Source organism: Gopherus evgoodei, chromosome 24 (genome assembly GCF_007399415.2).
Source record: "Gopherus evgoodei ecotype Sinaloan lineage chromosome 24, rGopEvg1_v1.p, whole genome shotgun sequence".
NCBI classification, from domain to species: domain Eukaryota; kingdom Metazoa; phylum Chordata; order Testudines; family Testudinidae; genus Gopherus; species Gopherus evgoodei.
The window spans coordinates 11,298,078-11,311,930 of NC_044345.1; the positions used below are offsets into that span (position 1 = coordinate 11,298,078).

Sequence of the window (13,853 nt, forward strand, 5' to 3'; positions counted from 1 at the left end):
AGACCCCCTCCTCTCCCCTATGCAAAGTCCAGCTCCAAGATGGAGTTTTGGAGTCACATGGGCAAGTCACATGTCCATGCATGACTCAATTTTTACAGGCAGCAGCCCCTACTTACCTGCTGCCTTGAACATCCTCATGTAGACTTCTTATGTGATTGGAGCCTCCCAAAATCCATTGTGTCTTAAGTGCTTCTTAAATGAGCACTTAATTTGCACATTCCTTTCTCAAGAAGCTGACCAAATGTTTTACAAAGGCTACTTAAAAATCAAGCCAGTGCCCAGCCAATATTCATAACTTCAAATACAACAATGATACATGCATACAAATCAGATTAATAGATTCAGTAGATCATAACCTTTACAGAGAGATGTTACATGACATATGTAGAATAAAACATATTGCAGTTATATTATATATACAGTCATAAGCATATTTCTATAAAGCCTTGTGGGGTACACTGTCGCAAATACAATACAATATAAAAGTAATTTGTAATGAAAAAGTCAAACTGGGTTAAACTATTTCATGTTGATTTTTAATCTTTTTAGAAATGTTTCCCTCAAATGTTTTGACATATTCTCACCAAACTCGACAATTTCGACTAAGTAGCCCTTTCTGATGGAAAACTGATCAACGAGTTTTCCTTTTGGCATAAATACGCCAGATCTCTGTTTGGCTGTCCTGCCTGTAGCACCTGATCTACCCACTTCCAGAGCAGGGAAGTGAACCCAGGGGTTACCATGTGCTTCTGCTGTCTAGCCAGAGGAGAAAGTGGGCCATTATGGGCCAGAACGGCCTATTGGTAAGACGTACCTGCCGGTACCGGCCCATACATAGCCCATGTAAAAGTGCTGCCATGGCAGTGCTTTAATGTCACTGACCCTTTTACGCCCCACCCCCAGTGCTGCTGCTGACCGAGGGGGTGGTGGGGCAAAAGGGGCAGCTGTCCCGGGCCCGGCAATTTAAAAGGGCCCAGGACTCCCAGCCGCCACTGCTACCGTGGCACCGGCCGGAGCCACAGGCCCTTTAAATCACCATCAGAGTCCTGGGTGGCATGGGACGGGCAACGTGGAAGGGCTGGCTGGGGGAGGCTGACCCCAGCCCCACCCCCTCACCCAAGACCTCACCCCTTCCAGGGGCCCAGAGCCGGGCCCCCATACTGGTAAGTATTGTCACCCACTGCGGAAGCTCATGGTGTGTGGATCTGAAAGTCCTGGGTTCAAACCCTGCTGCAGACCCACAGGTTTGTAGTTACAGATCCCTGTGGAGGAGTGTGAATGGGGAATCCTGGAATGGAGGGAGGGGAGGATAGAGAGATCCACACAGATCCCAGTGTGAGGAATCATGGTGGGGGAGGGGGAAGAGGGGGGCACATAGAGCCCCTGGCATGGGGGGAATGTGAGAATGGGGGGGCACACAGAGCCCCTGGAATTGAGGGGAAGGGGAATGGGGGGCACACAGAGCCCCTGACATGACAAAGAAGTTGGGGTGGGATGCAATTAATGCTAGTGGCAGGGGAAGCATGAGGGGTGGGGAGAAGAGAAGTGACACGCTTCTGGAAGGGGAAGGAGATTGGGGGACCCTGATATGGGAGGAGGGGCGGGGGGCCACACAGAGCCCCTGGTATGAGGGAGCTGCACGGAGTACCTGCGATAGAGGGGGCTGGGAAGGTGGCACTTGGGGAGATGGAGGGATGCCAGGAGCCCTGGGCTGTGCAATGAGCTTGGCTAATACAAATTAAGGAGTGTGTGGCCCCTAGTATTTCAGGTGGTTCATGGAGGGTCCACAAGGCAATTTCTGGCAGAGCAAGGCTAGAATCCAAATTTGTCCTGGAGTGGAGTCACTGCAAATCCCAAATCAAACCTGTTTCCCAGCCCAGGCAGTGCAGAGGGAAGGTGCTGTCTCTCCCACAGCACAACCCACCACTGCCCCACTGCACCGCCCAGGGGAGCCCCAGACCATCATATTCCTTCTTGGGGTGGTGGTGGTGGGGAACTTTTCCCTCAACTGAGAATTGTAGGAGATCCGCAGAGGCAGTGCTAGCCTCTTTTGTTGTATTAACGCACCAGAGATACAGCAGCGAGGCAGCGTGTTGTGCCCAGGGCGCCTCTGAGCTGCCCGCCGCGAGCAGAGCGGGAAGTGAATTTGCTTAGCTACATTAACATGGTCAGAGTCTCTGGAGGGCTCCTGGTCTTTCCAATTCTACAATTGCCTTCGCCTTTCATGGATCCAGCTGAGCTGCTCTGTCTCTGAGCACATTTCTCCAGAGCCAGTTGCATGCAGCCAGGCCTGGTGTTCGTGCCTGTACAGTCTGAGGTTCTTTCTGGCTCACTGCTGATTCTCTGTTCTAAATGGAGTGGTGTGGGGTCACTGTGACAGGGCGCACCTGGCCTTGTGGGCTCTGCTGGAGGCCCTGTGGTTCTACTACTCCCTCCCTGCCCTCCCCCTGAAGGAGCAGCAGATGGGGATCCTCCAGACCTCCTGGAAGCAGCCAATCAGAGCTCAGCAGGCTCAGATAAAAGGAGGGGCAGGGCCTCACCAGCTCAGTTGGCGGGCTGGGCTGACTTTGTCCCAGGTCTGGTCCCTGGCTCAGCAGGGTGGAGTCATAGGGGACAAGGCATGGCTAGGTGGGTCAGTCAGTTCCTGGCTGGGATAAAAGAGGCTGCATGGGGAAAGGCTAGGCTGGGTGGGTAGGCCTGTCTATCCCCACCTGGGGCCATAGGGGGAAGGATGGAGGTGGGGTTTGTGGGTGGGGTGGGGGCTCCGCTGCCACCACAAGAGATCGATGGGATGTATTTCTTGGTCCTGGGAGTGAGAGGGCCTGAGAGTTGTAACCCTGAGGTCAGGGTGGGTGGTGAAGGGCCAGGTGGGAAGATACCCAGGGAAGCAGCAGGAACTGATTAAAGGAAGAGTCCATGTCTGCTCTTTATAGTGTCCCTGGGTTGGACCTGGAGCCATGAGTGGCCTGCGTCCCCCCACCCCTCCACACACACATCTCAGCCACTGGCAAAGTGGCCTGAGCCCTGAGAATAAGGCAACACTACTTTAGAAGCCCAAGTAGAGGGCTAGATTTAAAGGGCCCAGGGACTGGGCTGAAGATCTTGGTGGAGGCAGACAGTTTGGTGAACTCTTTGCTACTCCAGACAAGGTCCATGACAACTGTGTGACTTGGCTGGAGGGCTGAGCCACTGAAGACCTGCCTATCAAGGTCATCAGTCCAGTAGTGGGGGAAAAGATTGCAGCACCACTCCAAGCCTCTTGGAGGCACTCAGGAGGAGAGCGTCCTCATCACTGTCATTTGGACTCATAACCACATTGCTCTGTAAATATACAATTGGAACAAGCAGAGAGCAGACTCCAAAAGATTTTGTCAATGGATTTTGTTTGAACTGGAATAGCCATAGTTTGAGATTCCCAAGGCCAGGATAAGCTTAGTGATTGCCAGGGAAGTGCATTAGCAGATCTGTATCAAGAGGTACCAGAAACCATCTCTGACTGGACCTTGGGATGGGATGGTGATGACTGGCCACACCCCTTTTGGACATTTCTTTGGGGAGCCCTTTGCCAAAGGTCACAAACACCAGAATTCAACTCACCTATGGCTTGTGCAAGCCATTTGCCTCTAGACTTTGGGGAGCTTTTCCTCTACACCCAGTCCATAGGTACACAACCTAGAAACCAGGGAGACCATAGCAAGGGTCCAGAGAGGACCTCAGACCTTCGGCTCAGAACTCCTGGGGCCTCAGCAACTTCTAGGATGCCAATTTGAGAATACTGCTGCTCCCTTCCCTGATGTCTCATTTCAGCCCATCCGACAGTCTCTGTTTGCTTCTGTCTGTCCAATCAGTGCCAAGCTCAGTCAGCTTTGCAACTGGTCCAGTCTATTAGCTCACAGCTGTAGCTGGACTGGTGTGAACAGCTTTGTCCTGACAGGAGGGGATCAGGCCATGCCAGTCAGAAGTTGTCTCAAAGATGTAGCCAATGATTTTAATTTATTGTAATTTTATTTTGTGATGTTATAATTAACATGTTATGTCATAGATAATCATATGTTAAATAGGGTTAAAGTGTAAGATTATAGAAGTATAAGATTGATCAGTATTTAGAGGGAACCATTTATTAGATATCTAAGTAAGAAAGGCAAAAGTGCAAGACCTGTAGGCTGAGGCTTGCAAAACTTTTGCTTCTCTATTTTAGGCCTTGGAGCTAAGAAATGCTGACATAAGTAAGTAACTGAAGAATAACCCAATGCCCTAAGACTATGGGAAAAGATGTAACAAGTGGTAATATTGCAAAAAGTAGATGGAAGATTAATTTTAAATCATAAAAATGCTGTAGAGGCACATCTGTCTCCAACATGTGTCTTAACCACACAGTAGAGGATGTGTCTCAATGCTAATGAGAATAAAGAGAACCTACACAACCTATGAAAGTTGGGGTCCCATATATTTCTGGGGGCACAGACCACTAAGGAAAAAGAGGGCTGACACTTTCATGGACATATGCAGAATGTAGGTATAGACAGAATCACTTTATAAAAAGGAGGTGCCTGGGAAAATGGACCTTCCCTCGACTGATGATCAATCCATGAGAGAGCCATCAGACTCTAACAGTATCTAGTGAGTATGTCTGTAGTTATAATTGGTGCATGGTTATATTTAGGCATTATATACGCTGGGACATTCATATCTTTGTTGGTAACTTTAATAAAGTTGATAAAAGATAGCGGAGCTTGTTCTTGTGATTGTCTGTGTTACTTGCCTATAGTTTCATGTGTTTCCATGAGCTCTAGATCTAAAACAAGCAGAGATAACTCAGTTGAACTTGAGACTGTAGCTGTCTAAGCCAAACCCTCGATGATGTAATATAATATCACTAAAATTCACTTTAAATAAAAGTAAAGGCTACAAAGCAGTGCATGGAAGATAAGGCAACTGACCTGTCCCTGGATTGTACCCAAACTGCAACATGGCATCCAGAGCCAACCACGTTTCCCTTCTGTCACGCTCCCTCCCGTGAACCTTTGTCAGGTACCTCCCAAGGCAGCATTAAGCATAACCACCATTGACAGCACCAGGATTCTAGGTGTAACTGGCTCCACAAAGGGAATTTGGTCGCCAAGGGACTTGAATTGACACCAGATTAAGGGATTTTATCTAAATCATTTCTGGCACAGTCAATGATCTATTTCAAACAAAGCATGCCAAGTAAGATATAATATGAAAGGTCATGATCTTCTGAAACCCGTTGTTCTGTTCAAATATGTATATCGTTATTGTGTATGAAGTTATGAGATTTTGCTGTATGATTGTTACTGGAATATGTCTTAAGTTTGACGGTCTCTACTGCTAGGTGGTGATCCATTGCCAGGAGGGTGTTAAGTGACCATTAATCAGCAGGGGAGTTGTAAACAAGGGATTTACAATTCTGTAAGAGAAGCACCACACAATGGGGGATTGCTCAACCCTGTGAGTCAGGAAAGCCCAGCAGGACATGTCTGGCCTAGTGTTTTCCAGGCACATGGACTGAGGATATAATAGAGAGGACAGTGGCATCATACTTTGACCTTTCTCCTTCCCCACCTACGTGGGAAGCAACAAAAACACTAAGAAGACAAAGACTTGAACTGAGGAGACTGGTTCCAGGCTTAAAGGGCAAACCTGTGTATTTAGGACTATAACCTACCTGCCACATCCAGTGGGGTGAGAGAACTGCTTGATCTAAACACTGCCTAGTCCAGGAGTTGGCAACCTTTCAGAAGTGGTGTGCCGAGTCTTCATTTATTCACTCTGATTTAAGGTTTTGTGTGCCAGTCATACATTTTAATGTTTTGGAAGGTCTCTTTTTATAAGTCTATAATATATAACTAAACTATTGTTGTATGGAAAGTAAATAAGGGTTTAAAAATGTTCAAGAAGCTTCATTTAATATTAAACAAAAATGCAGAGGCCTCAGACTGGTGGCCAGGACCCGGGCACTGTGAGTGCCACTGAAAATCAGGTCACGTGCTGCCTTTGGCACCCATGCCATAGGTTGCCTACCCCTGGCCTAGTCTAATAAGGTTTAAGATTTAGACTGTGCATTTACCTTTTATTTTCTTTGGTAACTATCTCTGATCTTTTGTGCTTACCACTTATAATCACTTAAAGTCTATCTTTCTGTAGTTAATAAATCTGTTTTAGGTAAAATATAAAACAATGCGTTTTAGTTGAAATGCTTGGGAAATCTCAGCTCAGGTTACAAAAGCTACTGTGTGTTTGCTCCACATCGAGGGAGAAGCAGACTGGGTAAGGAATTTACACTGGTCAGGCTTCTGACCACGACAAGACAGTACAGTTTTGGGCTGCAAGGCTGTGGGCTTGGGAGATTGCTGGTACTTTTCTCTGTGTGATTTGTGAGTGGCTCTGGGAGCATTCATGCAGTCTAGCTGGGTGTGGAGCTCCATGTGCTGTTGTACTGAATGATAACAGTGCTTAGAGGGGTTTGCTGCTTGTTACTGGCAAAGCATTGTGAGAGACAGCCCAGGCTGGAGAGTTAAAGGGGCACAGTGGTACCCCAGTTCCAGATTGTACCCCGGGGATCCTGTAACACTATGGAATGGGGACTATTTGTGGGGTTCCTGTGTGTGTATTAATATTGAACAGGATCCTCTTGTTTGGTTCTCACACAGAAGAACTGACTCCTGTGGTGGCCATGAACATTAGGAACCCAGAATTCTCAGAGCCCTCTGACACAACGGGTCACAACCTGGACAACCTGGATTCCCATTCTTAGACTGTGCCCGGTGGAGCTGTACTGGGATTCTCAATACACCACAGGCTGCAGGGGGGCAAATCAGCTCATTTATTGGTATACAGAATCATACCAGGCTTTAGACACAGGTAAATGCCCAAATGACACAAACACCAGGAATTGATTGATTTCACGCTATGCCCACAGGGTTCACAAGAGCAGAGGTTGACACTAGTTTTGCTCAGATGCCACTGGAGTGTGTGCATCACTATTCTCTGTCATGCACCAATAGGGTTTGGAGCTGGATTGTCAGGCCCCTGTTCCCAAGGCAAGACTGCATTTCAATAGGACCTTATGCCAGCATGGGTTTCAGTACCACGTAACCCTTTATTTGATAGTGCAAATTGCCCCAGCCCACAATGGAGGTGGGCAGCTGCGAATCATCATTGGCAGCCTGCATTACAGCAGTTGGGGTGGCATGGTCCCACATGTACACATCAGCAATTTCCCCTGTAAATGACTGCTTGGCATCAAATCCACCCCCAAAGGAGTCCTGCTCCTGCCCCAGGACGATCACACCCTGGTTGCTGACAGAGTAGCCTTTCTTCAGCCCCTTCCTGGGTAAGGGGCTCCCGTTCACCCAGAGCTCGGCTATGCCGGTGGTGGACTCCCAGCTGGCACAGACATGCACCCACCCAGTGCTTGTGCCTGTTCCTTCTGGGACTTTGAAGGTGACCTGTTCGCCTCCGACGTACAGACGGAGCTCCCCAGGCTTCTCTTTGAAGAGGAGGATCTCATTGTCTCTGGCCCTGGTAGCGTAGGAGAACAGGCTGTAGGGACGGGTTAGGTCAGTGAAGTATCTCAGACACACTGTGAAGGTCTGCAGAGGACCACTGCTATTCATGTTCAGGATAACGTGGGCATCAGCAGACTCCTTTGGAAAAACAAACACCTGCCCATAAAGATCTGTGTGGAGAAGTGAGAGGAAAAGGCTGGGTTCTCTATCAGGCTGACACTCTTCTTACTAAGACAAGTCATTCCAATGTTTCCAAGATGATTAGCTTTTCCAGCCTTGGGCTTCCCCCTGCTATTCTAGCCCTGGGCCTCCCCCTGCTATTCCAGTCCTGGGCCTCCCCCTGCTATTCCAGTCCCACCGTACACAGCTCTGTCAGGTAGGGTTGCCAACTTTCTAATTGCAGAAAACTGAACACCCTTGCCCTGCCCCGGCCTTGCCACTTCCCTGAAGTCCCACACCTTCTTCAAGGCCCCATCCCCACTCACTCCATACACCCCTCCTCCCAACACTCGTGTGACGGAGCAGGAAGCTGGGCAGATTTGACCTGGGAGTTACACTGGGGATGAGAAGGAAGCTACCTGAGCTGTAACCTGAGCCAGGAGGGGGGTGGGGAGAAGTGACACTTTCTGCCCAGGACTGAACAAAGGAGAGGAGGAGCAGAGGGGAGGGGGGAGAAAGCTGCTGGAGGGATTTTGAGTATCAGTTTGGGCTGGTTGGTGCAACGCAGGGAACCCCAAGTTGGGGTCTAAGCTCCCTGAACCCCCCAGAAGGACTTGATTGAGGGGTTCTGGTTAAACCTAAATGCTCTGCTTGGGACTGTGCTCCTGTCCTCTAATAAACCTTCTGTTTTACTGGCTGGCTGAGATTCACAGTGACTCTCAGGAAGAGGGGTGCAGGGCCCTGACTCCCCCACACTCCGTGATAGCTTGCTCTTCCCCACCTTCACTCACTCACTCATTTTCACTGGGCTGGGGCAAGGGGCTGGGGCGCAGGAGGGAGTGATGACTCCAGTTGGGGATGCCGGCTCTGGGGTGAGGCTGGGCATAAGGAGTTTGAGGTGCAGGAGGAAGCTGTGGGGTGGGCCAAAGGGTTCAGAGTGTGAGAGGGAGCTTTGGGCAGAGGCAGGGGGTTGGGGTGTGGGAGGGAGCACAAGCTCTGGGTTGTGGGCTTGGGCTCCGTGGTGGGTTCAGAAATGAGGGGTTCAGGGTGCTGGAGTGGGTGAGGGATCCATTTGGGGATGAGGACTCTGGAGGGGAGCCAGGAATGAGAGATTTGGGGTCCAGAAGGGAGGTCTGGGCTGGGGCCAAGAGGTTCAGAATGTGGGAGGGGGCGGTGGGCTGGGGCAGGGGATTGGAGTGCAAGGTGCAGTCTCCCCACAGTGTTTACCGCAAGCAGCTCCCAGGAAGCAGTGACATGTCTCTCCGCTCTCCGGCTCCTAAGCAGAGACTCAGCCAGGTGGCTCCACACATTGCCCACTGCCCGCATGCACTGCCCCGCAACTCCCATTGGCCATGGTGCAGGGCAACACCTGAGTGTGGGTGCAGCACACAGCCCCCCTGCTACTCTTCTGCCTAGGAGTTGAACAGACCGGCCACTTTCTGGAAGCCTTGCAGAGCTGAGCAGGGAACCTGCCTGCCCCGCTGCGGCCAAACTGACTTTTAACAGCCCAGTCAGTAGTGTTGACCAGAATCACCAGGATCCCATTTTGACCAGATATTCTGGCCGATAAACGGACACCTGGCAACCCTACTGTCAGGGTAAATCTTTGGGTGCGGCTCCTGCTATGTCAGTTCTGGGCCCGCACTTAACTCTGCCAATGCAGCTCAGTCCTGGCCTACAGCACCAGCTAGAGAGTCTGGGGGTGTGGCCAGGTCTCCTCTACCTCACCTTTACATGCTCCTGAGTCAAAGCCAAGGTTTGAATAGCACCAGAATCTAACAGGAAGCTGGTGTGATGGGCAGGGGGGCTGTGGAGAACAAGAACTAGGCAACCCAAGTGAGAACTCCCCGAAGCTCCTAGTGCTTCCCAGCACGGGGTCTGCCACATCGCAAATATTGCTTCTCACATGGGAATGTCCCAGAGCCCTGTCCCCCCCCATTCCCGCAACCATTGCCTTGCAGGGGCAGTGTGAACAGATGCCCAGGGGCGTGCTGATAAGGAACACACCCATGGAGTGGGCGGGGGAGACACCCGCGGTCATGGTGGAGTCTCCATTGCTGGCAATTTTTAGCTCAAGATTGGATGTTTTTCTAGAAGCTCTGCTCCAGGAGTTAGTTTGGGGCAGGTCTCTGGCCTGTGCTATACAGGGGTCAGACTAGGTATCTGGTGATCCATGAATCTACGAAAACAGCCTGGCTCAGAGCTACCCAAAGGAGTTTCCTGCACCTCAGTGACAGTGGGAGGAGTGTGGAAAGGGCTCAGAGAGGCCAGACACCCCAGGGTACACAAAGGTAGTTTGGGGAACATGGTCAAAAGCACCCCAGACATAGGCTGGCCAGCCAACCTCCACACATCAGAAATCCTGAGTCACACCCTCGAAATGATGCCCTTTTATCTGAGGGGGGGACATTGTGTTTTCAGTCTGTCAGCCCTGCCTTCCCCGTGCACGGGTGACAATCAGTGCTGCCCCCCCCCAAATGTATTGAAAATGTTGATTTTGGCCCTGGCTGTAAGAGTTCTCACCCCCATGTCTGCCCATCCCCTGCCCAGCAATTAATGCTGTTCCCCAGTCCCACCTTTTGGTGCAGCCCCCCACCCAGCCCCACCTGTGCTCCTTCTGGGTCTCTTCACCCCCCTCTCCTAGACCTGTGGGGGGAGGGGGCTGCAGAGGGATCCCCTCCCCTTGCAGACTGTGAAGGGGGGGTGCCTAGAGGGGCTCTTCACGCTCCTCTGGCTCTTCCCAGGAAGGTGCCACAGTGGGCAGGGGCAGTGTTGCCATCCCACCCCCATAGCTCCCAGGAGGGGATGGGGCAAAGCTGCCCTGAGCTGCTGGAGCCTGCTACCCCCTCCCCCGACCTTGGGTTGTTATGTATGTTGGGGGGAGAGGTCTGCCTGAAGCAGCTGTCAAGTGCGCCATTTCAGATTTTGGTAGTGGGGGACAACTTTAACCAAGATTCCAGAGGCTACTTGGGCACCTGAAAACTCTTGGCCTTTTTTTTTGCAGATAACTTAGATCAAGAGTCCCCAACGTGGTGCCCATGGGCACCATGGCACCCAGGGGGTGTCTAAATGCTCCCGTGTCGTGGCCGGTGGTTGAGCATCCGCCAAAATGCCGCTGAAATTTGGCGGCGTTTCGGCGGCAACGCCTCTAGATGACACCACTTGCCGCCAACAAGCAGCGTCATCCAGAGGCATCGCCGCCGAAATGCCACCGAATTTCGGCGGCATTTCGGCAGATGCTCAACCGCCGCCATGGTCCTTCGTCTGGCGCCTGCCAGATGAAAAAGGTTGGGGACCACTGACTTAGATACAGTGCCCCTGTCAGATAAGAATTTCTAATTCCTATATAAAGAAAGAAAAATAAATAAATATTAGACCCACTCAGCTCTAATACTAACACGTTCTGACATTTTGCGTCATGTCACTTAAAGGACACTAATTAGGTTTAAAATGTTAATGTATATTCACACTTTATTACTAACTCTTGAATACAACAATTGAAACAACTGTAGAAAAATCTAGATGACTTTCTACCACTTTTTTGCAGTTCATCAAGCTTGGAATAGATCATTTAATTTATGGAAACATCTTATTATGGCAAAGCCCTGAGAGTTTATACTGCACCTGCCTGGGGCTCTAAGGGTGTTACCCCACTACAAATAATAGACTAGAGAATAACTTTAAACAGGAGTGAAACTGACACTTTCAAGTCACTTTCATAGTATTGCCAACCCCAAATGTTCAAAAATCAAGAATTGGGCTCACCAAAAATCATGAAACTGGCTTTAAAATAATGAGATTATGTAACAATAATAGACCTAGTGTTTTTTTAATTTAAATTCTGCTTTTTGAGCTTTTAAGGTGTGCAGGGGTCACATTTTGAAATTTTCTCCACAGTCACAAGAGCCAGAAACAGCTAGAAAGAGCCTCCTGCCATCTACTTGGTGCCCTTGGCAGCAGTGGTTGGTTCTTCAGCCCCAGGAGGTGGGCAAGTGGGGCAGGCAGCCAATCAGAGGGCTCAGATTTGCTAGAGGGCTGTAGCATCTCGCATAATGGGCCAAAGGCTCGAGCCCGACCAATCCCGTCACAGTGAGAACACCGCGGGAGCCGGCGGCACTGCACATGGGAGCCAGACTCAGTGACCCAGATGCTCTCGGGCTTTGGGGCTCCCCAGTCAGAGGCGTTTGGACAGTGCTCCCCCACGTCTCTGCTGCACTCTGCCCCTGGTGATGCTTTCTGCCATGCCCAGGGTGGGGCACTGCTTCCCCCCCAGGACAGCCTGTGCACTGCACCCCTGCAGCAGCATGACACACCAGGGCTTGGGACAGGGCTGTGGCTACTGCCAGGGCATTTCTGACAGGACCCAGCACCCTTGGTACTTTGAGGGAGGCTGTTCAGTTTCCCACTGGAGCCCATGCTCAGCTGTGTCATTCTGTGCCCAGCCACGGCTCGGCCCCCGGCACTGCTGCTTGCCCCTACCTGACTGAGTGATGGCTCCCGAGAGGCCAGCGAGGATGAGGAACCAAAGCTGCAGCTTCTCCATGTTCTTCACCTGCAGAGTGACCCAGAGGGGCAGGAACGTGGAGAAAGGAGGTGGGAGGCCCTGGACTGCTCTTCCCTGAAACCTGCCTCCTAATTTAACCCTGAGTAGAGGTGGGAGTGGAAACTTGTTCAATCAATCCCGTCCCAGGGGCAGAGTCTGGAATTCACCATTGGTTCCGGATGTCAAGCTGTCACCACCCTGCAGTTGTTATTAATCCTTTATACTCTGCACCAAGCACTGCCCCTTTATGGAGACACTCCCCATGCACACAGTGTCTCCTGACTGCATCCTGCTCTGCAACCAGCACCTTCCCATCTAGCAAGTCACCTGCTGGCAACTGACACATTTCATTGGGATTTTTGCTTCCTCTGCTAAACAATCTGGTTGTTAATATATGGCCTGATCCAAAGCCCATTGAGGCCCATGGGAGACCCTGAGCTGGGTCTTAAGGGCTCTGGACGGGGCCCATAATGCAGAATGCCTAGTTCTTAGGAATGTTGTAGCTGTGTAGCTGGATATAAGAGAGACGAGGGGGAGGGGATGAGGCAATGTCTTTTACTGGACCAACTTCTGTTGGTGAGAGAGACAAGCTTTGGAGCTTACACAGAGCTCTTCTTGAGCTCTGGGGAAGGTACTCCGAGTGTCACAGTTAAATATGGGGTAGAACAGATTGTTTAGCATAAGGAGTTGACGTGTTGTAAAAGACCATTCAAGATGAAGAGGGCAGTTAATTCCTCTGCAGTTCTAGCGCAAAGGGGGGTTAGTGGGTCACAGATTGTTGGAATGAGCTATAAGTCCAGTGTCTTTAGTAAGTTCATGATTTTTGGTGTCTAGCAAAGTTATGAATTTAAGCTCCCAGACTGGTCTGTTGAGGGCCCTGGGAGGTTCCCTTTGTGGATCTAGTCTGAGAGGTTAGATATAGAGTGATCATTCTGTGAAAAGTGTTCTCCCCAGGGTGCTGCGGTGTTTGTCATTTATCAGTTCTCCTGTGTAAGTTTTCGAGTTTTTGTATTGATTGTCTGGTTTCTCTCACATAGTTGATATTGGGGCATTTAGTGCACTTGAGGAGGTGCACAACATGTTGTGATGGGCATGTATAGGATCTTGGGATCTTGAACTGTGTGTTGTGGGAGGTGTTGATGATTGTAGCAATGTCTTCAGGTTTTGCATCTGTTTTTCTGGCAGGGGCTGGCATCACTCTGAGTTAGTGTGTCCTGGACTGTGGGGAGCTAGCTCCTGATGATGAGCTTGGCAAGGTTGTGGGGTTGTTTGAAGGCCAGAAGAGGAGGGAGTGGATTTTTCTTTCAGGATGTGGTTCCCATAGAGCAGTGGTCACCAACTGGTCGATCGCTATAGCCTGGTCGATCCTGGACCCTCTTGCAGTTGCTTGCGATCTCTGGCTGCTAAAAGTCCCACACCACAGCGGGGCTCGGGCAGGCTGCGCGCCTGCTCTGTCTCCACACTACTCCAGACACAGCTGGCTGTTGGCACATCTCTGAGGCCCCTTGGCGGGGAGCATTAGGCAGCTCCATGCGCTGCCCCTTCCCTCAGCACCATCCCTGTAGCTACTATTGGCTGGGAACCAGCCAATGGGAGCTGTGGGGGTGGTGCTCGAGGGCATG

The 13,853-nt window shown here is 50.6% G+C and overlaps 1 protein-coding gene across 1 annotated transcript; it reads right to left on the reverse strand.

Annotated features, from left to right (window-relative positions):
* Positions 1–7,085: 7,085 nt before the first annotated feature.
* On the reverse strand, positions 7,086–12,231 carry LOC115639485 (mucosal pentraxin-like). Its single transcript, XM_030542321.1, has 2 exons — positions 12,168–12,231; positions 7,086–7,699 (listed from the first exon to the last, which is right to left on the reverse strand). Exons 1-2 carry the CDS (start codon positions 12,229–12,231, stop codon positions 7,086–7,088), a joined length of 678 nt encoding a protein of 225 aa, XP_030398181.1.
* Positions 12,232–13,853: the final 1,622 nt, after the last annotated feature.

Coding starts and splice junctions, on each gene's coding strand:
- LOC115639485 (XM_030542321.1), bottom strand. CDS start 12,231: ATGGAGAAGCTGCAGCTTTGGTTCCTCATCCTCGCTGGCCTCTCGGGA. Junction 7,700..12,167: donor GGGAGCCATCACTCAGTCAG/GTAGGGGCAAGC, acceptor TTCTCCACACAG/ATCTTTATGGGCAGGTGTTT.